Genomic DNA, 23911 nt, shown 5'->3' with positions numbered 1-23911 from the left:
TGAATGCCACTTTGCAGATCCTAGCAGGTATTATAATGGTGTGAGATAAAAAAGCACAATGTAAAGGGCTTTTGCATTCCTCAGGGAGTGGGGGAGCTGGGTCAGTAGTCACTTGGGGTGATACAAGCCCCTGGCTGTCTATTGCCATGAGAATGACACTGAGGAATAATGAGTGTGTGCTGTGCTGCAGGCTGCTTTCCCCTTGTGCCACTGTCAAAGGCTTGTCCATGCTTCTCTTGAATTTAATGTGTATTGTTGGATATCAATGTTGGCTATGCTTCCAGAATTTACAGTTGTTCCAGAAAAAAATGCCATTGGGATTATGTGCTAAAATGCTATAATCCAGTATTTAAACCAGTAAGTTTGTTTCTAGACTCATCTGAATGTCCCTTGTTAACCTAAATGGGACTGGTTCTTCATAGTCATCTCTGTATTTGCTATGTCAATGTATAGGATTTCTTGAGCATTGGAGTTCAAAATCTTATAAAAAGATGAAGTGGGGATTATTAAGCCACCATGGAAACAAGTGAATTATTTCCAGTCTAAAAGAAGGTTGTAGTTAAGGTAACTTTACAGCTAGAAGTCTAGTCTGTAACCTGTAATATAAATCCTCATTGAAAAGTTAAACAAAGACTGTACCCTGCAGACCAGGCATGTATTACAAATATGTTTCTTTGAGAGAAAACACCAGATTTTAGGTGGGTGAAATGCTCATTATTTGTGCATTTTTATGTTGGGTGTCCCGGGAGAAGCAGCTTTGGGCCCTGAAGGATGGGCAGCTGTAATTAGGTGGAATGTATTTAGAAGGTGTCTGGCTGAGTTGTAGAACCTTGCTTCACTCTGCTGTTTTTAAGGCCTTTAATTTAGGCAGCATTTATTACAGAACTGTGTGATTCAATAAAACCTGGCTAGGTAGTGATATTGTGTGTGGTAATGTGTGGGTGGAATAAAAATCCCCACTTGGATTTGAGTCCCATAAAATTTAGAGAGGAGAAGTTGATGCTTTTATTGATACAAAATGATTCATTTAGTACAAAATGTCTGTTTCATTTGTTATTTTCTTCTCTGTGAAAAAAGGAGAAGAATCTCAAACATTCAGCTGTCTTTTTGGGTCAGAAAAGGCAAAGCAGATTTAGGATTATGTACCCGTAAGCAGCATTGACTCCTTATTAATATTTTTCATACCATTCCCAGGAGGAAGCTGCTCTTGTTGTCATTAGCCTGATGCTTCTTCCTGTAATTTTGCATCATAGTTATTTACACTGAATCATCTGCTTTAAAAAAAAAAGCTGAAGTACACCCTTATGATGAAAATGATGCAGTAGATAAGAGCTACTTTAGATTTGAAAATACTTCCACAGTTATTCTAGGAAAAAATAATCTCCTGCTCACTTACATCTCCAGTTCTTCTGGGGCTCATTTAGACAGGAGGCACATGTTTTATTATCCTCAGATTCTGCTGTGTTTCAGTGGTCAGTGCTGAGCTGAAGCCCGAGGGTTATGGTAACTTGGTCATTGATGTTAGAGTTAAATGGGCAGAGCCATCGTTTCAGAGGCCACTGGTCATGTAGGAAAAGTCAAGTCAGTGCTTGTCAGAATGGAGAAGGACAAAGATCAAGGGGGAAGATTTGCTGTTTGTATCTCCATCCAGAAAAGCAGAAGAGGAAAGGATTCAAAATTGACACAAGGGAAGAGAGGACGGAGGAAAACCTGAGTCTGAAGATCTGAGGGGGGAGTCTGAGTGACAAGAACTTAGGAGTGAATCTAAAATATACTATGCAGCTGAGAAGTAAATGCTTATCCTAAAATGGTAGCATAGGAGAGAAAACATAATAATATCCAGTTAAGAGTTTTCCTATGACTTAACTTCAGGCTGCTCATTTAAAAAAGAATAATACAGTTGGATATTTTTTTATTTCTTTAAAAATGAACCAAGCCAAACTTTTTGTCTTGCAGTGAAGAGATATATCAGGAAAGGCATCCCCAATGAACACCGTGCATTGGTCTGGATGATTGTGAGTGGGGCCCAAACCAACATGGAACAAAACCCTGGGTATTACCACAGACTGCTTGAAGGAGAGAAGAATGCCAAGCTGCTTGAAGCAATCAAAACAGGTTATTCTCTTGATAATGCTGTTCATCTGTATTTATCCATCCTATGGCCTTCAGTGTTAGAGATCAAGTTATGTCATGGAAAACTTGATGTTTCTGTAGTAGTGGTTTAAGTGCTGAATTAACACTTAAATTAGATTAGCCATAAGCTCTTTAACAGCACAGATCTTTCCAGATTCATTGTGTGGTTAAAAGCATTAAGAAATGCTTTTAAGGAAGATTAGAAATTATTTGAGAAGGAATAAACTAGAAAACATTACAGTGTCATCCAAGTGATTGAAGAGTTGTAACTTTGAGCCATGACACCTGCCTTTGGGTCTGTTTCTCCTTAATTCTATCCCATAGGATACTGGAGCAGGGATGATTGAAGAGGTAGCATAGAGGCCCATAAGGAGCAGGTGAAGTATGCTAGGATTTCAGGTTGAGTAAGAAGACAGATAAGAAAAAGCTGTTGATAGATATATATGAATTATACATGGTGCAAAGAGGGTGAATAAGGAGCAATTGTTGTTTTTTGTAACATAAGAACCAAGGACACTGAACGAAATTTGCTGTGCTGCAGGGTTAGAAGAGTTGTGGCGCTTGTTACTGTGCTGCAGAGGTTAGAAGTATGAACTGGTTTAAAAAGGAATTCGATAAACTGAGAGGTGGGGGAATCCACTTGATGCATGAAGTATTAAACACTAAATGTAAATCCCTGGGAGAAATGTTAGGAGGTGAAACACCCCTCCCCTACTAATCCATTTTCATGTGTGCTTTCTGTGAACATTGATCAGTGGCCAGTACTGATGGCAGGGTATAAGGGCACCCAGACCTTAGGCTGGCCCACTGGGAGGAAAAAGGCAGTAGGTGAGGACAAGTAGGAGTTTGATTTAACTGATACTTGTCCTGAAACCTGCTACAGCAGAGCCTTTGTGGCCGAGCTGATATTGGTTGAATTGTCCAATTAAAAAGTCAGGAGATTGAGCTGTACTCCAGAACAATGCTGAGGCCATTTGATTAGAAAGGCAGGTTGTCTTTTTCCTCTTGCAAAAACCCAGGTATTTAAAGTTTGGGTGTGATGGATTTTTTTTTCAAGCTGGATAAGCATCCAAAAACTTTTGGTTTATGCAGTTTCTTGTCTTGCCTTTCCCCACAACAGCAGTACTTTGGGCTTTTGGGACTACACGCCTTAGTAAGGTATTCTGGAGCATAAACTTCATGTTCCTGTGAATATGGAGACTAGCCAGAAATCTGCAGGCTTATATCCTGCTCAGAACTAGAAACAGTAGAGCTGTTATTATGAATAAAGAAGGAGCTGGTAAGATGACTTTCTAAAGCCCACCTTGGTAAGGGTGTGGAGAAGCATCAAACTATTCAATTGCGGTAAAAGTGCTGCAAGAGAGAGTTGAAAACAACTTTTTTCCAGTAGTAGACAAAGACAGGAAGGGTCAGTAGCTGGCTTTCCCCACAGGTTAAAATGAAAAAATATTTTTGTGGGGGAGGAAAAATACTGGGAGAGGATAAAGATCTGTTTGTGAATTATGGAGGAAATAAAGTTTCGGAAGAGCTACTGCATTGATTGGAAAACTGCAGAAGAGAAAATTAACGTGGGGCAAGTGAAGGAAAAGATAAGGAAAAATGGCTTGGAAGATTTTATTGGAGGGGAGAAATATAATAAAGACCTCAGACACTCCTCCTTTGGAAAGGAAGAACCAATGTGGACCATAGGATGGATAAAAGGAACAAAGTACTTAAGGTGAATGTAAACTTTGTGGTTAGTGTGTTTAATTAACTTATGCTCCTGTTGCCTGTGCACATTGTATGAGGCTTTGGCTGAGGACTCGAAATTTCAGTGTGAATTGTTGCCTGACTTTGATTTTGTCTCTTCAAGTGTTGTTCTCCCATTAATGTAGTTGTTTTTAATAATAAAGCAAGGTAAGGTGTGGAATTGTACCTCTGCTTTCATATTTGCAGTTTCCAGAATTTTCATGCAATGGTGCAGTATTTATTCCCACAGCTGTGGAGTTACAGCCCAGCACAGTGCTGAGGTTTATAAACAAGAGAACAGCAATCACACTTTTTTTCTTTGTTTCCCAGGGGAGGGGCAGGAGGACAAGGCCACCCAAAGACTTTATTTCAAATTCAATTTAAAATGTGTAAGAGCCAATGTGTCCTTTTTCTTCCACATGCCCAGAAGCTGCAAACAATTTTCATGTATGTTTGAAATTAGTTTTCATATGGGAAAGCTTTTGATGTGGTAATCAGGTTAAAAAGGGCAGGTAGACTGTGTGAAGAAGTGGTCTAATCTTTAAAGAAAAATCTGATTTGTAATAGCAATGGAAGTCTTTCAGCTAATTAAATCTGTAATCTGTTCTTTCACCATTTTTGCCCTTTAACTTCCTGATTCTGATCTGATGAGCTTTATTGCTACTTTATTTTATATGGTATTTGCTCTTTGAACATTTTTGTTTTTTAAAGAAAAATGTAAGAGGGAACAGGCTTCTTACTCTAACCATTAAAAGAGAGCTAAAAGAATGCAGGTGTCTAAATTTTCATGTCTTAGTTTATGTAGACATTTAGAAGTACATGCATTCCAGCAACACTTGGTTTTTCATGCTCTATTATAGAAAGTTTAGTAGGACAAATGATGTTGTAGGATAAGAAGTGGCTGTCCTTCTAATGCAGAGACTACATGGCTGGGCTGGATGCAAAAAGACTGGATTGTAAGTTGTAGCTTCCTTGGGGTAAGCTCCCTTTAGGCTGGGCTGATTTGAATTTTAGCTCTTGTATCTTGTCCTTTCTCTCCATTGAAAAACACACTCTTGGACAGAAGTGTCTGTGTCTGCAAGTGCTCGGGCACATACACGCAGCTAATCTGTGTTTCCACTCTTGCAGTTCATGAGGTGGAATTGTAAGGTGCCGTGAAGGCTGTGATTTTGTGCTTATCAGTCAGTCCCAGAGCCTGAGCTGTGCTGTGTGACAGCTGGCATAAGGATCTGACTATGGATTGGATGATAGTTGCAGGAGCTTTAATTGAGTTTATGACAGGGTCAGAAAAGTAATTCAAACAATGGTGATTGCCATTTCACTGGAGACAGGGAATATTTTACTATCAAAAGCACTAAGAAGCTTCTCTGAAGCATCTCTGAAACTGTGAGTGGAATTTGGGGATTTTCAGGTGAGTTTAAAGCATTTAAAGGAAGGGGAAGAGCATTGTCAGCTCTTGTGCCTCTCTGTAAGAGGAGCCCTTTCTCAGGTCATATCCAAGCAGCTGCCTCACATGGTCTTTGGTCGACCAGAACAGCTGAAGGGAATGGAGTGTGTAGTGACACTTCCTCAGAATGTTTTTCCTACTCTCCAGTTATCTGCAGTTTCGAGAGTTGCCAAGACATATGCTGCATGTTTGTACCTAATAATGTTGGATAGGAAAAAATTCAAAAAATTTGCTCATGATTTTGCTGTCTCAGTGCTGTTAATCATCTCCCTCTAAACTAAGTAGCTTTTATCCACCTGGGTTTATGCTGTAGATGGTAGCCATTCATATCTGTGGTCTTCCCTGTTGCCATTCTTTCTGTAATTTCTCTAATTCTGGTATCATCTTTTGGAGATGAAGGGGACTGGAATTTATGCATGTGCTTCTCAGATTTATACAGTGGCAATATTGTTCTTTTATAGGAAATCCTAACCCTGTTGGCTTTCTTGATTACTGAAAGCTCTTGAACTGTTACTTGGTGGTTGAGGTTGTGAGGATCAGTTTTTCTGACTTTAGTTAATGAAAAACTTGGCCTTAACTTAAAACAAACAAACCCCCCAGGCCTCCAAAACAATTTATATTTCCAGGTGTTGCAGGAAAGAGCTTGAGGATGACTGCTAAACACCCAGTTGTAACAAATCCAAAATACTCTTTAAGTATACAGTTTTTACGAGTTGCAATTTATGGCCTAACCTCATTATTCTGGATTTGCACTGGAGTTTTTGAGTGCTTGTACTGGCAGTTGAAGTGAATTTTTGCTCTGCTCTCTACTGTGTAAAATAAGAAAAAATCACGTGCCTGGAAGCTCTTCAGAGCAGATGCACATCACAGATGTAGCAGTGGCAAAGAAATGACCCTAAGTGGATTGGATATGTTAGTTATAAAAATAATTGTGTAATTTACTGACCACCTGTGTCTTGAAGTGGGAAGTACCAGGATATGAAAGTAAAAGTGCCATGGTTTAGGAAATGTTTTCTTCAATTTAGCACTCCCATTAAAACCACGTGCCGGTTCTCTCCCCGTCTCCAGCTAGAGGGACAAAAGGCAAAGATCACAGGCTGGGATAAGAGCAATTTACTGGAAACAGCAATGAGATACGAAAATGAACAGTAACAGCAACAATATTAATAACAAAAGGTGTATAAAACAATTCACACAGAAAGAAAACAAATGATAATAGACAATACCAGGTGGCTCCCTCTGCAACTTTCTCAACTGGATGGAACCCCTTCCCCCTGGAAGACAGTCCCTTTCCCAGGCCCCTGGCATTGGTGAGGTGGTATAGAACAACTTCCAGACCCTATAGCCACACCCTCTTCCAACTACTGCAGAAATTAACTCTATCCTAGCTGGGATCAGGACAGAAAGGAAAGATGAGCTAGCAAGGTGAAGAAGGTTGTCTTGTAGGTGCATGACTTTTGAAGTACCCTAAGTAGGAAAAGCATGAGACTGGTTTCAAAAGCGCTGGTTTTCTGGACTGTGCTTTCAAATCTCTTTGCTCCAGAAATAGCATCAGTGACTGTGGTTCTTGGTACCAAAATAGACATCAGTTTTATAAACTGAGGCTAATGTATTCTGCCTGTTTGTATTACTGAATGAGGTTGAAATACTGCAGACCCATGAGAAGGAAGAAAGAATCCAGTGGTCTTCTCATGGTTGCTGCACAGAGATAAATCAGCAGGAAAGCTGGTGGTTTGTTTTATTTTATAGCAGCATAAAACTGCCAGCTCAGAGAGCTGAAAGATTGCAAAAAAAATTTGCTATTGAGATTTAATCTGAATTTATTACAAAAGAGTAGCTAGTCTTTTCATTGTGACCTTCTTCCTGGTTCTGTGCTCCCATACCTAGTTTATTTATAAGCAGCAGATCTGCACATAATGAAAAGATGGTCAAAATTTGGGGATTTATTGAGCATTGTAAGGTTCTAATGTTCATTTTGCTGTTTGAAAAGAACACTGATTCTTTTTTTTTTTTCCCAAAACTGGACTAGTTTGAGGCTGTGTTCCTTTGGACAGTAATGTCTATTAAGAATGAAGTAGATTAATGGAGAATAGGTCAGAGGGTAGGCTGTGCAGAGCATGAGAAGGAGGTGTTTGTATGTCTCTCCTGGAACAGATGGGTTAAAGTGGATGAAGTGGTGAAGCCAAATGAACAGCCCTTGCCTGTTCCTTCCATTTGCCTCAAGCCATCTCTGACCCTCATCTTGTAGCAGGGTAAAACACTGGCTTGTGTGTGCCTGTGGAGGGCTGGGTTCCCTCATCTTGAGTCAGAGGAGCCTCTGGAAGAACTGGAGGAGGAGGGAGAGCATGCAAATGGAGCAGAAAGGGCAGGATGGAGAGGGAATGCAATCTTCTGCTCTTGTGCTCAAAGGAATAATCTGGCACAAGGAGTCCTGTGAAACCATGCTCCATATCTTCTATTAAGGGTAAAGCTTTTTAGCTTTTCTCTCCATCCCCTCACCCTAAACTAGAATATTGTTACTAAATATAAAGAAAAGTTTTAAATCCTTCATAAAACTAGGTAAGGCTTCCCCCTGTCCTTCTGGGAAAAAACATGCTCTGCAATCAGAAAACAAGTTGCAGCTGATTCTCTCAATTGCAGGTTGTGAAATTACAGATGAGTTCAGTTTGAGTAGTCCCTGCTTTGTAGGTGATGGCCTTTTCTTACTCTCCTCTCACCCTCTGCATACCTGGAGAGAAGAGCCATGGCTAAAATGCAGCATTAATCTTTTCTGGAATATTCCTTATATACTTTAATAAAGAATAAATTCTGATTATGCAAATACTATGCTGCATAATATTCCTACCAAGAAGAAACAAAATAAATTTATTTGTCCTGCAACTGTCTGTTGTTCAGGTCCTCTCAAAAATTGTCTTTTTCCTTGTGCTTTTCTTCTCATACACGAGAGGCAAAGTGAAATATTTTCCTGCAAATGATTTGTTCCCTTTAAAAGGAAGAAATAGCAATTAGTGTGATAACTCCTTCATGCATGTGACTTCCACTACACTATTCATGATTTTGGGGAGCTTTCTTCCTTTGGTTGCTTATAGCTGAACTTTGTGTCAAAGCTGTAACAGACTTCTTCCTTTATGCCGGAAAAGGCTGATAAAAAGTGATAATTCTTAGGACATGAAGATCTGTACAGAAGTGCTGTTACTGAAGTTTGTTTTTAACTTTAACCCAATTTGTTGTTGTCAAATATAACCCAAACAACTACTCATATTTTATTAATAACTCGTGGGTTTGGAAAATCTGCAAAGTTACTTTTAGACATTTAAGTTGGAGAGAAAAATTCTATTTAAAGATCATATGCACAGCTCTTTGCAGGTGACCTTGGGTTTTCTCTTTATGGAGTGAAGCAGGCCAAAAATTAACTCTGCCTGTTTTTTTGCAGCAACTAAGGGTTATTTTTGGGGTGACTAGCTCAAACTTGCATGTCTAACTTTTAGACCTTTTTAAGGAGAGATGAATCCTACCATTAGTGTTTGGTCTGAAAGAAATTAATGGCTGGAAATGTAAGTAATGACTTGGTTAAGCATTGAGCTTGAAGCATGTGGGAATGTGCTCTGCTGCTTGGTTATCAGAAACCACTCCCATTCTTGATGATCCTGCACCAGTGAAAACACAACTCTTCTCATGATTGCATCGTGGAGAAAGTTAAATTTTAAAAAGTGATTTTTAAGTGGAAATCGGCAGCTGCGGGAACAGGTCTAGGGTTTTTTGGCTACTGCTGTTTGGTAGAAGTTCACTCAGTAAGTCAATTGAAAGTTCATCTGATTTGTTACAATAATGTGCTTTCCTAGAGGCAAACTCATTTCATGCCACTTGACTCACTATGTTTGGCGTGTCTTGTGTCTGTCAGTCTAAATACCTGGTTTGCTTTCATTTAAGCCTTTGCAGTCAGGCATGGAGCGAGTCCAGTCTGCAGGAGAATTTCTTTAGGTCTGCTTGAAATTGGTTTCTGTACACTAATAGGATTATTCTTTCCAGGAATAGATTATCCTTGAATGCAAGTGCCCTTTTAGCCAAAATGGAGGTGAAGCTGTTTTTAATATTAATCCACTAAAACAACAGTTCAATGAACCATAGTGAAGCTTCAGTTGTACTTCAGAAGACCTATAAACGTTTTTTGGAAGACCTATAAAAGTTTTTTGGAAACTGACAAGGAACAGCTCTTAATTTTGGTCTTTTTCCCTTTTGTTTAGACATGAACAGAACATTTCCAGATAATGTAAAATTCCGCAAAACTGCTGATCCGTGTTTGCAACACGCGCTCTACAATGTATTGGTAGCATATGGGCATCATAATAAAGCAGTAGGATATTGTCAGGTAGGTAATCACTGTTTTGTGAACAATGTTGCATTTCACCAGTGCTAACTGTTCTTGTCCATTTGAATGTGTGTTTTTAGAAGCACCCACAAACTATTTCTGTTTATAGACTGGCCCTGGGAGGGTGGGGTGGGGTATGAATATCTTCAGGCAAATTAAAATATCCTTCTGAATTTCTCAGTGGCTGTTCTTGTAGCCAGCTTGATCAGTTTGGTTCCATTTGTTAGCTGCAGCCTAAGTTGTTGCTTAGGGGAGAGCAAGAGGAAGCGAGCTTGCCTTTCCCTCGTCCTGCCAGCTTTCCCCACACAGTCCTTGGTATGTACAAGGCATCATGAGATCTCAGTTTCCTGTGTTTTCAGTGTCATGTTTTTCAAAGAACAGACCAGCATTAATGTGGTGTCATGTACTTGGGGGCTGGTAGCATTTTTTAGTGCCATCTTCCAATATAAATAATGTAAGTAGGAAGAAAATTTCTTTGAAGTTCAACCTTTTATTGCTTTGATGGCAGCTCAAGAAAGCTTCTGTTATCACTGTCAAGTACTGTAAAGTTTCCTGTGGGACACAAAGAACATAAGTTGATTCGTGATAGTCTGACAGTCAAGAAAAAAGTGTCTGTCTTTAAGGATCTTAAAGAAGCAGGCACAGTCATGAGCAAAATGTGTTTTCAGTTCACTTAAGTTCTCTTCTGTCTCCTCTGCTTCCTAAGCAAGAATGTGTGTGCTAACATATAGCTCATTTTAGCTGAGAAAGTTTTGTAGTAAATACAACTACTCCACGGTTGAAAGAATATGAAGAGCATTTTTTTTAAATCTTGAGAGGAGAAGACTCAGAGTGACTTAAATGTACACTGAAGTCTCTGAAAAAATTTTTTTTTCTTGTGTACCCCAGCTAGTTTTAGTACAGAAATTTACTCCCATTCTTCAAAAGATGAATGATTTCTATTATTTTCAGTAATACATATTTATCAAAATATAATTTTAATATTTTATAATAACAGAAGGGGTAGAATTAAGAATACTCAATTTTGCAAGTGTCAGGATTCTCTATCAAGGTGGTTAAACAACATAACACACAATTTCTGTTTAGTAGTAGCTTCTACATGTCCAATTGTTAATAAAATATTTTGGTACCTTTCCTGTTTAATGGGCTAATGCAAGAAGAACACATAAAAAAACCCTTGTGTGGATTCTTTGCACATCTGGTCTCCTCACAGGATCAGTGCTATTATATGTATCTGTGGAGTACTGGAGGTATTATGGAAGAAAATGGTTTGCACACAACCTTGGGATGAGTTAAGCAGCAAAAGCTTCTAAAAGCTGCTGGAACTGCAACATTTTACTTAATGTGTTTGGGTCAGCCATTCTCCTCCTGCAGCTTCACTATGTACCTGCAGGTTTGTTGTGTTTCTAGTGCTCACCTAATACAGCTGTGTTTGGATTCTGATCAAAGCAACTTTCAGTTGCATTGGACTTCGGAAAAAAAAAAGGCAAAATTGAAAGTGTAAACTGCTAAGCCTTTTCTTTTAGTTTTCCTCTCCTTGATCTTTGTTAATAATTCTTGTGTGCAGGTTTAGCAGGTTACTCAACCAGTGGCCTTCATTACTAGATTATGCACATTTGATTGAATATGCACACTTTGTAGAACTCTAGTAATTTAGCCCTTAATCAAAAGAAGTAACCTAGAAACTGTTAAGATAAGTGTATGCATCTCAAAACCTTTCTATTTCAGGGCATGAACTTCATTGCTGGATACCTGATTCTTATTACAAAGAATGAAGAGGAGTCTTTTTGGTTGCTAGATGCTCTTATTGGAAGGATATTGCCTGGTATGTTAAAATAGTTTTATTAATATATTGGAGCTTGGCTTTTATCTTTGCATTCTTTTCCAGATGTAGACAATATCTGCATCTGGTCTGTTCAGTAGCTCTGAGTTCCCTTGCCTGGATCCCTGGGTTTGCAGGAGATGTTTACACAGTCAGTTTTGCCCCATGTATAAGCTGAACCTCACTGCACATGTGAGGTGGTTTAAAACCAGAAGCAGACCAGGCACAGCTATATTTTTTACTCCGGTGAAATGCATTTGGGAATGTTTTTCTTGGGATTTAATTACAGAGGGAGAATGGTTTTATTGTGAATTCCTATTAGCATTGCACAGGTCTGACTACAGATACAGCTTTAATGTAGATGGAAGGTATCACTGGAAGACCAGTAGAAAATGGAGGACTGATTCCTTATTGGCCTAGTTTAGCTTTTGCACAGATTTTTATCTCAAATGGTTGAAGGTGGAATTCAGCATGACACTGTCAACTAGGTACTGGTCAAGGCTGATTGAAACTTTCACTTTTTCTTCTGTCTGTACATGTTTAGGATAAAACAAAAAACAATTGGTTCCCCATTGCATAGAAAGGAAAGACATTGAGAAATAAAGAAGAATTGCTGAAAGATTCATTTCATGCTTTCGGATGACTGTAAGAAATTATTTTACATTGAATACACACTGTAGGAACTTGGATTTTCCTTGTGTGGAAACAGTGGTTGGACTTTGTTTCCAGACTGAAAGAGTAGAGACAGGCAGGGAATGCTATGAGTTGTTCAGTGAGTCTGCAAATATTTAACATTATGCAGCCTTGAAGTTTACTTTCAAGCTGTAAAAATAGTCTAAAGAAATCAACTGACTGTTGCTTTTGTTCAGCCTTGAGAGCTCTGAGCTGTGCAAACAGGTAGGAGACAGGGCTCCTGTCTGCCCTGGGACCTGCTGCTGCCGTGCATGGGTATTTGTCTGCTTTGACATCACTGTGTCAGGGATAAGGCACTCGGTAAAAGACAGGTTTATTGTGAAGTGATGTGTGGAAACTCTTGCTGTTAATCCTTTCAATAGTCTTACACACTTTTTTTGAGGCAAAGGAGGTAGAGTCAGAATGTTTTGTTTGTCGTATTTGGTAGGGAACCTAATTCACTTTATCAGAAAACCTTCATTTTTATATATTCTTCTACACTTTACTGATACTTGTGGCAAAAGTTGTTCTTATTTTTCCCTCCTAGTTGTTGACTTTATCTTAGGCAGGTAGCATTGGTGATGAGAAGAAACTCATAACATGAAATGCAATTACTGTGTATAAAGTAAGTGTATATTTACTCAAGTTATAAGAATATTTTTACTTTTCTGTGACAAGATTGTTGTTACTGACTTTAGCCTGGGTCCAACTAGGCAATACGAATCTTCTATATAGTATGAATATTTGTATTTAATAATACAAGGCTTTATTTACAGAAAACTTGTTGATGCTCTTCCCCCTGCCCTGGGATTTTAAAAAATATTTTTATCCCTTCTATTCCCACCACTCTCCAATATAGTTTTATTTGTATATTTATAAAAGTCAAAGCATGACAGATAAAATAGTTGGCATAATTTCAGTGAAATACTGTGTGTGCATGTGTGAGAGAAAGAATCAGACAAACCATATTCATAAAGCAATTCACTCAGGTAAATAATTACTGTCTTTCTGTTAACAGTGCAAGGTATTGCACATTTGAGTTTTAAGCCCTATAATTATTTGTCAGGGAAGCAGAGAAACACCTCTCAAGATCTTGTAGATCTTGAATGTTTTCCAGGTTTTCAGAGGGAAGACGAGGAATCAGTTTTGTTGGATCCTAACAGTTTGATTAGCCAATATATTTCCATTGGTTTGGTTGCTGATTTGGTTTTCTTGATTTGTTTGCATTATAATATGCATGTTTTCCCCCTGTCATTGCACCAAATATTCCTCCAGGTCATGTCCTCATTTTTGAGTGGGTCCTGTCACTTCCAGTTAAATCAGCAGTGCTTTAGGACAATTTGGAAATCCATTCTCTGCCCTCTGCCATCTCCCTGTGGGTGCTTCCTCCCCTGCCCACATGCATTTAATTACATTAAACAGCCTCTCCAGAACTGTGATGCTGACAGTGGTTTTCTTGCTCAGCAGATGAACTAAGCCAGCCACAGATCAATGGCATTGATTGGGAAATGTACAGTGTGACAGATGGGAACATTCTGGGCAAGTGACAGAAAATGGGACTCCATCAGTAAAGGTTTTCTGGCCTGAATTGTTCTGTTACATCCAAATGGAGATAAAACAGCTGGGAGAGAGAGACAATAAATTAGGCTTTGGTTGATTGGTGAGAGGACCAATGCCTTTCATTTGGGTGAACTTTCATTTACCCAGCACTGCTGGATGCAGCTGGGTGAGGCCAGAAAGTTCCTGCTACTGCTGAGGGCAAGCCCATGCATTTCTGCCTGTTGTCTGTCATCAGCTCAGCCAGGGATTTGGGGGGATTATCATTTAAACACAGCAAGGGGGAAGAGAATTATTTGTTTAACTGAAATTTTGGTGTTACCAAGTTTTTTTTATTCCCACCCTCATTCAGACAGATGGCTGGAGCAGACAGCATTGCCCACAAGAAGCAGTATAGATTCAGTGTAAGCTCAGAGTGATGTGCCTGCAGTTTGTATACAGCATAGCTCTGCTATTTCTGTTCTGTTCATCACTCTGATCCTCACGGAGAAGTTTTGTGGATTTTTTGTGCTGTTAAGGAAAGAGTGGAGAGATTGCTTTAGAAAGCATTGAGTAGGTAGGACCTTTTAACTGGTACCTTAGTATGTAAGTAAAGGAGTATACTTGTCGTATTTTACATATTTGTGGTTAAATGGTGAGCTTATGAGAAGAAAAACTCAACAATTTGGTTTCAATTTAGCATGACAGTTATGCTTATATATAGAAGAATAATGCCCCCTTCCACCTTCAGTGGTTCTCAGTCTGGATGCAATTGTGTATATCAACATGTACTGGGCTATTATATTGGAGTTACTCTTACTGAAAATGAGTTGTAGAGTACTTCTCCTGTGGTTAAGAGAGGTCTCATGAGTTCTGCACTACCCCATCCATGGCCAACTTGATATCCTTTTATTCTGGTGTCAATGCCAACTTTTAGGGGTGAGAAAAGTCAAACCCCTCTTTTGTGCTTACTTTTCATGTATTTGTAGGATGCAGTCAATTAATTTTGGAGGTTTTTGTATGGCTATGATCCTTCAGTCAAACTTTTCTCTTGCATGAAACTTTTCTCTGTTCTTGTTTTAGCCTAATAATTATTCTGTGTGCTTGTTCCAGCTTGAATTGATTTTTCAATTTTTATTTTTATAAACCTGATCACAATGGCACACTTTTATTTTCTGGTGGAGAATCAGCTAGTGGCTTGTGCAGTGACTCTTCTCACAGTAGAAAGTGTTTTCCTTAAGAGAGAAAAGCTGTAGGATTTCCCTTGCCTTTTTTTCCTAGTGGCACTGTGGTTTTGATTTGTGATCTCCATCATAATGCGTGTGCCATTCCTTCTCTCTCATTGTCAACAGATATTTTTTCCACAGCATTTAGGAATTCAAAACACCTTTTTGCTGAACTTTATTTGCACATTCTTGTTATTTTAAATGTCATCATGTCTCTTACTCCAGTCTTTCCACCATTCCTTTGTTGTGCTTTGTGTATTGACATGGGTCAGTATCTCTTAGTTTAGTGCTGTCAATAAATACCAGCTTTTTCTTTTTCTCCAGTGTTCTTAATAAAAATCTTAAATGAAGTGTAGCATTCTTCAAGAATCAGTCTCATTACTTTTTAGCAGCAATAACAGTCTTCCTTGTCTCATTACTTTTTAGCAGCCTCTACTAAATTTTTTTACCCATGTGTACTGCCTGGTTGTTTATAAAAAATAAAAAGAGGAGAGTTTTGAATGATAAAATGGTCACCAAAGCAGTATGCTGCACTGAAGGCTGCATTAGCTGCAAGTGCACGAGGTGCAAAGCAAGGTGCCACTGTGGTGTGCAGTGTAGTGCCTGCTGGTTAAGGCAGGTGGCTGCATGCTGAGATGTCAGATATCTCCCATGCGTGTTCAGCTCTGACTCGCTATTGTATCAGCCAGAGACTCGCAGGTTGCACAAGAGATTAGGCACCATGAATATTTGAACTGAAAGGCCTCATAGCTACGTATCAAACTCTTGAATATCCTTCTCTTTTGAGTGATTCATGTTATAACAATCTTTTGAGTCCCATCATACAGACTTCCAGGTTTGGAGGGAAGGACTACTCGGGAAATGTAGAAGGCTGTACTAAGCTGTAAAGTATTTCTGTTTAGACTGTTTGCTTTTAATTGAAGTTAAGCCTGTATTTATCTTGTTCTTGTGGCTGAATTTATTTAAATGCCCTAACTGGGTATTGCCAGGGAACCTCTGAATGCAGAACTGGCTTGGCAGCTGCATCTTTTCAGATCTGCATCTCCAAAGGGAGAGGACCTCTTCACAGGAAGTGTTTTTATTTAGCTGTGCAGGTAGAAAACACTGCTAGACCTAAACTGAGCTGAATTTGCAGCCTAAGATGGGGGAGTGTTGTGATGAAAAGCATTTCTTTTCAGAGAGAAGACTTGAGCACCTCAAATATGTGCTTTTGGAGTGGAAAGCTCCTTTCAAGGCTATGACATGCATGACACCATGTTTGCAAAGTAGTTTTTGACAACTGAGCTTTTTTTATAGTACTGTCAACCCAAAACATTTCAGCAGATTGATCTGTTCTGGGCTGCTTCTTTATCTTCTTCCTCTGGCAGCTCTCAGCTACAGGTCTGTGAGTTGTCAGGATTCTCACTCATCCATGGAGTTCCTCTGTGATTGCATTTGAAGCCATTGGTGGTGTGCCCCTCTGGCCTCCAACATCACATCTGGTACTCAGAGACAGGAGCATTTTGCTGGTCAGCTGAACAATTAAGGGTTTTGAAATAGGGGACTCCGTCATGTTTTACTGTTAACGCCAGCCACAATGAAAGCATTAATGTTTGAGCATTAGAGGTCAGTTGAATATACCTAGGAGTTAAGCATGTAGTGTCCTGTTAAGCTGAAGGTGGAATGAAGGAGTCATGTGCCTGTATTTAGAAACCATGATAAGCCTGAAATCCTCAGTACTTACAAATCTGAACTGCTAGGGGATTTGTGAGACTTGAGCAAGCAGGAAATAAGCAACTGATTTTTTTTTTCTTTAAAATTACACAGGTGTTTAGACATTTGAAATAATTTATTTACTTTCTGTATCATATCTCCCTCCCACCCAGTCTCAAACTTCATCACTAAAAAACAATCTCATTATTTAGGTGTGTTTTAGGTGGCTGGGTAGAACTTTTAAACTTCTGTGTGAAACAGAAGTTTGCTGTACCTGACAAGAATATCCATACTGTCAGCCTTACTTTTGTGAGGAAACATGCAGCAAAAGCACCTCTAGTGTTTAAAAACACTGAAGAATATTGTGTTCCTTGACATGTCTTTACACTACTGTATTTACACTGGAAACAGAACCTGTTCCACCAAGGCAAAGTCAAGAATGCCTCCTTCATTCTGACAAGAAAGCCTTCCTTGTTACAATTTGATTATGTTGAAGTATCTTCAGTAGGCCATCCATGGCACCGCTCTGTGTGGGACTGCAGCCTTTGGCTGTCTCTGCAGACAGTGCTGTTTGCTTGTGTATCTACCGAGTAAATCAAAGTGGCATCCTTTTCAAAAGCCATCAGCAAAATAACGTGCCAATGAAATCTTAATTCGGCTAGGACTGATCAAAGGTAGGATTCCCTGCTGCACACAAAGGAGGAAGGTAGGTAGAGTGGCATAAACACAGAAGTGTGGGTCTGGAAGAAGAGGTCGAAGAAGAGGTCCTGGGTTTTTTGTGACATGGAAGAACTTATTAGTGGCCAAGCCTTAGTATGCAGCACAAGGCTCACTTAGTTTGTGCTTTATATTGTATTAGAGTAGCCATGTTAGAGGAAGCTCTATTTTCTTTTTTAATATTTTATTTTTATCTAATAGCTTGAGTTATGAAAACACTCGTGCATGTAGACAGAGCCATCTCCATGCTAAAGGGACTGTGCTGTTCTGCCTGCAGAGTTAACGCAGCAAAGCCACAGCAGCTTTTTTTTGGGTTTTGTTACTTTCTGATGGTCAGCTAGGGCTCTGTATGTTCAGTTACAATTTTAATAAATGAACCTTCCTGAATATATTGCTTTGACAGTAAGAAGCATAACATATCAGCTGACAAATGTATGATGGGTTATATGTGCTCAAAGCCAATTCCAGGATACAGTTTTGTATTTTAACTTGTAAATCCCCGTAAAATGTATTAATATGCTTGAAGTTATCTGTGTATTAAATACCAAAACTCATAAAACTGTAAATGTAACTGAAAATGTAACTTTCCATACAAAAATCCAAGTGAGGAAATAGTAATTCTTTCCAGTGTGGCCTTTCAGTACTTTGAGAGCTTTGAAAAAGGTGGAGAACAACAGGAGCAGATAGTGATAGGACAAGGGGGAATGGTTTTAAACTGAAACAGGGGACACTTAGATTAGATGTCAGAAGGAAATGTTTTACTCAGAGGATGGTAAGGCAGTGGAACAGGCTGCCCAGAGAAGTTGTGGGTGCCCTGTCCCTGGAAGTGTTCAAGGCTAGGCCAGGATATCTGAGAGGGCCCAGACTTGGTTTGAAAGAGCAACCCTGTCACCACTGCTAGTAATGTATTCAAACTGTAAATCAGTCTTATTAAAAACACTTGCTGTGTTTTTTAATTGGAATTTGAGTTGTCCTCATTTGCAGGTATTGCTTTTTTTTTTTTTAAGACTTTCTCTTATTATATTGAAAAGCCCACAATGCCTTCTCTATGAAGTTGTTAACATCACTTCTCATTTTCTTGCATAAATGCTACAAATAAAGAGGTTCATTACAGAAATCAGTTTTTCTAAGTAGTGTTTATAACCATTTCTTTTGTGTCTTTTCCAGTTCTTCAACTTTCTGCCTGAATTGTAAATATCAGAGCTGGGTGCAGTTTTCTAACCTCAGTTTTCCTAATGTCATAATCAGAGATGATATATTCTCTCTTCAATAGTGAATATATCTAAGGATTGCTTTGGCTTTTTTGAGCTAAGATGTGCTTACTCTGGATTTATTGTATTTGCAACTTAAGATACTGCAAAATGGAATTTCTTCAAAAGTTCAACTCTAAGTGTTTTTTTTTTTAAAATATGTCATAGTAGAAAGAAGCACTGACAGCAGGCTTTGATCCTGTTTCAAAATATAGTATAATGCAAATGCAGCTTAGGTGGCAACATAAAGAATGTGTTGGTGTAAGGAGACGTGCTTTGGGAGTAAAGGAAATTAAATGAAGAAAATCAAGTACAGTAATAACTTTTGCCTACCTCAATGTACAAGATGTGAGTGTTAAGTTTGAGAGAGATGCTTAGAAAATGCAACCTTGGTTGCACTAGAACCATATGTGTTGGTCCAGCTCTCTGTTTGAAGGTGCTTCTGTCCCAGTCTCAAGTAATGTGCTCAGTGGCCCCCATGGTGTGACTGTAGCAGTCTTGTGAAGAGCTGATGAAAATGTAACACTGGGGTTTTTCTTGAGCATGAGAGGGTATCACTGCTGTGTTTTGTGCTGAGGTGTTAAGAATAACTTGTCAGTGTGGTCAACTGATAAAATACCTATTCTTCCTAATCCCATGGAGGAGTTAAAACAACAGATCCAGGAATCCTTACTCAGCTGAAGTCATCAGTCATTAAGACTCATTATACGGTTGTAAGCTTTTTTTTTTTAAAGTTTGTTTCCTCAACAGGCATGATAAGCAGTTGTAGTTTTCAATGCTTGTTCTTGAATTTCCTCTCGGTTTGAGGACATTGGTGATAAAAGTCTGTCAAAGGGTTTTGTGAGTTAAAAGCCTTGGCTCTTGGGTCAGCCCCATAAGGTGCAGACTTCTCCAAAGCATGCAGCTCTTTAGACAGGCACAATTCTTGGGATGCAATGACTGGAGTCGGGTCAGGCTATTTGGGAACAGGCAAGTGGGGAATATTTTGTGTGTACTGTGTCTGATGGTGCCTGTCAGCTCAGTGATACTGTGACAAAACTGCTATCGACAAATGTAGCCATTCCAGGGGTAGCAGATATGAAGAGGGCAGAGAGGGAAGAGATGAGAGCTGGCCAACAGTATTTTGCTCAGTTGTAACAGAGCTGGTATGTAAATAAATAACCAAAATAGCCAATTTCATTCTCTGTAACTAGAATGTCTGAAAGTTGCATTTGTGTTTTCCAGCATGCTGCTAACCTCAGTTTGTTTCTTTGAGGGGTTATACATGAAGTCTTTGTTGCTTTGTATTTCATCTCTGTCTTCTGTGCTGTGTGGAAGGATGACATCTTTGCCTGCCTTTCCATTGTCTTTCTAATGAACAAGTATCCTTCTTCAGTTTCCAAATGGCAGGTAGCTACTGCATCTGCTCAGAATCCCACTGTGCTCTGTGAAATGCAAATGAGAAACCAAAGGCTCTTTCAGCTCTCTGGGATCTATTTTCCAAGTTTGGGACTAGAAGCCAAAGATGAATACAGGCAGATGGCATGATGTAGAAACAAACACAGCCTTTTTGTGCTGCTAGGAAGGTGTTAATAGTAAGTAATTTCTCAAGATACATTACTCTAAATTCTGTGTAATCTCAATATCAACCAATAAGGATCTATAAAATGCTTGCATTCCCATTTTTTAGGATAGTTCAGCCATCCAAAATAAATTTAATTTCTGTATATTTTCTTAAAGCCAATGTTCAGTTGTGAATGAAACAGCTAATGCCGGTTGTTGTGAGTTCAGTACCCCAGGACAGAAGTTCAGTCAGTTTAGTTTGAAGGAAGAGATAAAATATAGCTTGAGCCTGTTGCTTGGTTTGTTAGATTTTTTAAATTTATTTTCTCTTCCCTCGAAAACTAGGAACTTGTGTTTTAAAAATAGCATAGTTAAGAGGTTTTAGCTTGCCATTTAACCAGATATCTGCAGGATATCACTCTGGACAGGACACCTGCAGGGGTCACTCTGGCCTGATACTGCAAAAGAATTGGCAGTACTCTTGGGTTTCCTCCTTTTCCTGTTGTGGCTTTCTGATTTCTTCCCAAAAGTAGGTTTTTCAGCTTTTAATGTAAGGCTCATGATATAGATACTTAGAAGACACAAAAGCTGGTATGTTTTAAATGTTTATATTTTTCCCCTACAAATGCACATGATGGAGTCTGTTCCAGGTTTGACTTGAAATGTAGGAAATGAAGAACAGAGCTTTGCATGAAATTCTGTTAATGGAAACCTCAGAATTTTTGTGCCAGCCCTTAGGCCTGCTCTATTTCCCTCCTGGATTCCCGTGAGGTGTGGTAACAAATGGTATCTCCAGCAAGGAGACATTTTTGAATGGTGCTTGGTGGTATAAAAATGAACTATTTCTGCTACTATGGGAGAAAAGAGAACATTATCATCATCTCACACACACACACCCCCAGTTCTCATGGACATTTATAAACATATTCTTGTGAATAAAATACTTTGCATTGTGTAGACTGTGAGAAAAGTTAAACCAGCCAGTTTTTAACTTTCCAGTTGGTTTGAATCTCCAAGACAAATCATTCTGTTCCAGGCTGGGCTGTGTAGGCTCTTGAAATAATAGAAATGCTGGAAGATAAGCAGCAGAGCTGAGGTCTTGTTTTGGGTATTTTTGTAACACTTACAGATTTAGTTCCACTAGGAATATGTATATTTAACCTGACATATATGCAACAGACTGGAAGGATTTTTTTTTTAACTTCTGTAGCTCTTGACTCCTAGAAATAATTTAAGACTATAAGAGTATTGCTTCTTAAACTTTTATTTTTGGAACCTCTTAATCTATTTGTAACAGAGAACAAGGTCATAGAGTCCCTACAAGCTTTATCCTTATTTCCTACAAATCTTATTAGTGTTCTGGAGCACAAGCAGCCAGTTATATCTTAGTCCTGTACATTCTGGTAAGATCCAGAGGTGCTAACTAATGTGACAGGGAGACAATGAAATGTAGTGTTAGGAATGTCTCTGCAGGACAGGTTTCCAGCTCAGTGACTGCATGCCACGGGCGGTGCAGTGTTAGTAACAAAAAGCCCTTTGAACAAGGGAAGAAGTCCCTTCATGTGGTCACCTGTGTTGTACAGTAGCAATAACGTAGCTGGCAGCTGGTGAAGCTGGCTTTTCCTGTTTGCTGCTTGACTCCAAGAAGCAGCAGCTGATGATCCCAACAGAGCCACAGGGCTACACTGCTGTTCAGTGAGGAAGGAGCACTTGGGAGGATGAATTCCATGTGGGGTGCTGCCCACATTGCCCTCTGTTACACTCCCAGGCACTCCTAAACTTAGCAGGCATCCAAAATCCATAGGCAGGTACTCGGAACAACAGACTGGGGAAAGCACATGGGTAAGCAACAAAGGGAAAGCTGAGAGGAAAGTACAGAAAGCCTTTGATCAGTTTACAGAAGCACCTGAAAATGCCAAATTGCATATCGAGAAACTTGATTTTCATCTAGATATTTTTCTGCAATTTAGTAATAAATTAATAATACAATAATAATTTATAATGCAGTATTTAATTTCTTGCCTTCCAGAAAATGTGATGAAAATTAATGTAGTGTGTGATCACCTAAAAATTATCAGTTCCATTTGACCATTTGAAGGAAAATATGAAACAACCTGGCTATGTGTTTTTTTCAGGGGAATGATTTTTGTCAGAGGACATTCCTATAAACCACCTAGATCAACAGATATCAACAGTATAATTAGCCTATTTTTTTAATTAGTAAGTGGCAGATTGAGAGCAGTTACTGACTCAGGTTTGTTCTGGGTCATCAGCTGCTCAGTATTTTGCCAGATGATTGAGAGGGGAAAAAGAATTAAAATGCTAATTAATGTGGATCATGCCAATCTAAAAATTTCAAACAATTTGTAAGATATATGTAAGGAATATAAAGTTAATGTGTTTCAATGGTAGATGAGTAAAAATAACTGCCTGCACTGTATTTTCTGAAAAACAGCTTTGTGGTGTGTGGGAGGGGTAGGCTTGTGTAGACTTGGTTATAAACAAGGATATTTTGACTTCTGGGCAGAGCAGCCAATTATAAAATATTAGGAAAGTAGGGCACACAGTGAAGCATTTGCAGCAAGGGAGCGCTGCAGGATTTTTGCTGAGAGGGCATTTCCAGAAGGCTTAATGACTGGGAATCCCTAGTAAATAAGAAGGGAATAGAAGAGCCATGTAGGTTAAATGTTACCAAGCACTTAGGCACTGACCCAAGTTACAAAATCATTTTCCCGAGTGAAACCAGATGTGGACTGTGAAAGGTATTCCTTGTAAGTGATCTGTGGGTAAATTTTGCAGAAATATGAGGTCCTCCAGGATTGTTTCTGAAGGATTTGGAAATGTGGCTTTCCTAATTTAAGGACCTAATCTTGTATATATACATTTATGTATAAAAGTATATATACAGGAAAAATAAATAGAAAATTATAATTACATATTCATTAAGTATAATCATTATAATTAATACCTACATGAACTATAATTAACACACAACAATTACATGTAAATATGTCTTGAGTGCAGATTCTTTTAACCTAACTTCTGTTGTGAACTGGCAGCTAATACCCTGAAAACCCCTGCTCCTCAGTTATTGGCATTTGCATAAATTGTTAATCACTCCTCCCACGGGTTGTGCAGCAGCGCTGGGCTGAACATTGCAGTGCTGTGTACCAGGGCACATGGGAGCTGCTCCTGCTCCACGAGGAACAGCAGGGGGCTGCCCTAGATAGATGAATAGTTCCTTTTTTCTTGCTGTCCAGCAGTACAATCTAACAGACTTGAATGAAAGTTTAATTTACACCAAAGCTTCCTGGCTGCTGCAGTAATTTGTGGAGTGACATATCTATGTTGTCTGTCTGTTAACTTTTTGCTTTCCAGCTCTCAAAGAGCTGGGTACGTGTCCAGTTGTATTCCTGAGATCTTGACATTTACTTTGCTGTACAGATTAAAAATAGCAGCTGCTGTTGGTTTCAGCATATCAGATGATTGCAGCAGAGCGAGTGGGCTGCTGTCCTTCCTCCTGAGGACATTTGCCAGGGGTAACTTGAAGAACTTTTCAGTGCTCACGTGTTTCAGGGGCACAGATAAAGAGGAGAAAAATGGTTTGTGGATGTATGAGAGGAGGAAGGATAGGAAAGGGAAAGGGCTTGTTCTGTTACTTGTTATTTGAGATATGATTAGATTTCACTTGCATTAAAGCAGCATATTAAAAAAATATGTCCTCAGCCAATTAATGTTACTGTTACTGCATTCCAGTTCAAAAATGAGCACAGCACT

At 39.0% G+C, this 23911-nt stretch overlaps 1 protein-coding gene across 3 annotated transcripts in view; it reads left to right on the top strand.

Annotated features, from left to right (window-relative positions):
* GRTP1 (growth hormone regulated TBC protein 1) overlaps window positions 1–23911 on the top strand; it is a 35416-nt gene that overhangs the window by 5745 nt on the left and 5760 nt on the right. For all 3 annotated transcript variants that reach the window (XM_064407865.1, XM_064407867.1, XM_064407866.1), the window contains 3 exons: window positions 1957–2115; window positions 9553–9677; window positions 11406–11502. In XM_064407865.1, the coding sequence (XP_064263935.1) occupies window positions 1957–2115; window positions 9553–9677; window positions 11406–11502 (381 nt within the window). The remainder of the gene's footprint in view (window positions 1–1956; window positions 2116–9552; window positions 9678–11405; window positions 11503–23911) is intronic.

Source organism: Passer domesticus, chromosome 2 (genome assembly GCF_036417665.1).
Source record: "Passer domesticus isolate bPasDom1 chromosome 2, bPasDom1.hap1, whole genome shotgun sequence".
Lineage (NCBI taxonomy): Eukaryota > Metazoa > Chordata > Aves > Passeriformes > Passeridae > Passer > Passer domesticus.
Note: the sequence above shows the minus strand (reverse complement) of the source record. Positions and strands in the feature narration are given on the sequence as shown.